Source organism: Macrobrachium rosenbergii, chromosome 51 (assembly GCF_040412425.1).
Source record: "Macrobrachium rosenbergii isolate ZJJX-2024 chromosome 51, ASM4041242v1, whole genome shotgun sequence".
NCBI classification, from domain to species: Eukaryota; Metazoa; Arthropoda; class Malacostraca; order Decapoda; family Palaemonidae; genus Macrobrachium; species Macrobrachium rosenbergii.
The window spans coordinates 45,394,883-45,396,609 of NC_089791.1; the positions used below are offsets into that span (position 1 = coordinate 45,394,883).

Consider the following 1,727-nt stretch of genomic DNA (forward strand, 5'->3'; position numbering starts at 1 on the left):
TGTTACATTTCCTTGGCAAATCCGATGCCAACGTCAACACACCCTTACATCAAACATTAAAGATGGCTGAAAGAGATAACGTTGGGTCAGCCGTCACCTAACCTTGCCCCTATGGACTGACTTCTGAAGGAATCCTCGATTTTATTAACCTGTACTACATATGTATATATACTGTATATTTATATGCATATATATACATTTATATATACATATGTATAAATATGTGTGTGTGGTTTTGTATCTAGCTATCTATCTATCTATCTATCCATCTATTTATATATAAAAGATATTTTTCAAAATGTGCTGATATTCTCATGGAACAGCATAAAAGGGCACCAACTTGTAAGGTAAGATACAAAATAAAATTGTGTAAAAAATGGAAAATGAAGGTGAAGAGTTCAGTTCAAACACACACATACTCTCGCTTGTATATAATATTAAGGGTTTTTAACTTGAAAAGTTATCTTTTTTATTTTTATTCTGTTACGTCGTTAACCCACATACAGTGTAATTCTTAAATTTAAAAATATCTCATTTCAAGGATGGATTAACTAATTAAAAGGATTAACACCTCAAGTTCATTATAACGCCCTCTAAGACTATATTGGTTTTGACATCGTTTGGCAAGGGGGAAATGAAAAAGAAACAAAATATTCACTACTCTATAGCAATAATTTATAGGCAACATCAATAGTTTTAGCAAATGTCGAACGAGAATACAGAGACCTAAAATTCTAGTTTCCAGCCATAGTCCTATAATTTATAGTTTACACCCACAGTCCTATAATTTTTTTATTTTTTTTAATAGTTCGGTTATATCTTTTTTCCATATTTCCAAAAAGTTCATTTCACTGTTTTCACAGCGACATTTTCTCCATAGCCTATCCTTTAGTCTCTCAAAAGTGGTCCTATTACCCTTGGTATCTTGCTGCAAATATTATCCATACTTTCCTCAAATCCTTTCGAAGCCGTAGTTTACTTACGATATATTAAAACTGAATTAATTTTTCATTCATACAGAAATAACTGCGACAAATACTCACCATCGATGGCGGAAACTAATCCGACGAAAATAGCCACAAACACAAACTCCATTAACAAACTGAGAGAATCAAACGTTCTCATCCTGTCTTCATTTAAATCCCGTTGCAATTTCACATATTAAATCCACAGTATCCAAGTAATGCAAAAAATCATCCCAAGTGCAAAAAAAGAACTTTACGTAAAAAACTTCACGCATCAGAGTGCCTGGGTTCGCTCCACTGTGGAGAGACGTACATCCTTCCTAGACGCCGTCCGAACGATAACTGAAGTGAACAGTGAAGTCTGAACACTGACAGTTGAGAGTAGTGGTACTAGACTTTACCGTCGGCCAATCGCTACTCAAATGCCGCTGAGATGGTGTATACCTTCTCTTGTATTTTTCTCTTTTTTTCAGCACTTTCATTACTCCCTGCAATACCGTGTCTGTGAGGCCAAACCGACAGCAAGACATTTAAAATAGCTAATTAGAAATCATCTTGAGCAACGGGTATATATTACCTCGGCATTAAACATATTGGGTATCAGAGAGAAGTCATCCCGAATAGTAATAATATACTGTTTCAGCCTACGGCCAAATACATATACAGAATATAAATACTACAGAAGCATAACAAGACGCAATAGTAAGTTCTCAAAATATTAAAATATTAAAACGACCTTACCAATAATAATAATAATAATAA

General features: G+C 34.0%; 1 protein-coding gene across 1 annotated transcript in view; it reads right to left on the reverse strand.

Moving 5' to 3' along the window:
- LOC136833360 (roundabout homolog 2-like) overlaps positions 1-1,318 on the reverse strand; it is a 31,023-nt gene extending 29,705 nt beyond the window's left edge. The window contains 1 exon segment of the mRNA XM_067095390.1: positions 1,044-1,318. Coding sequence (XP_066951491.1) covers positions 1,044-1,125 — 82 coding nt within the window. The 5' untranslated portion in view covers positions 1,126-1,318.
- Between the last annotated feature and the right edge of the window lie 409 nt (positions 1,319-1,727).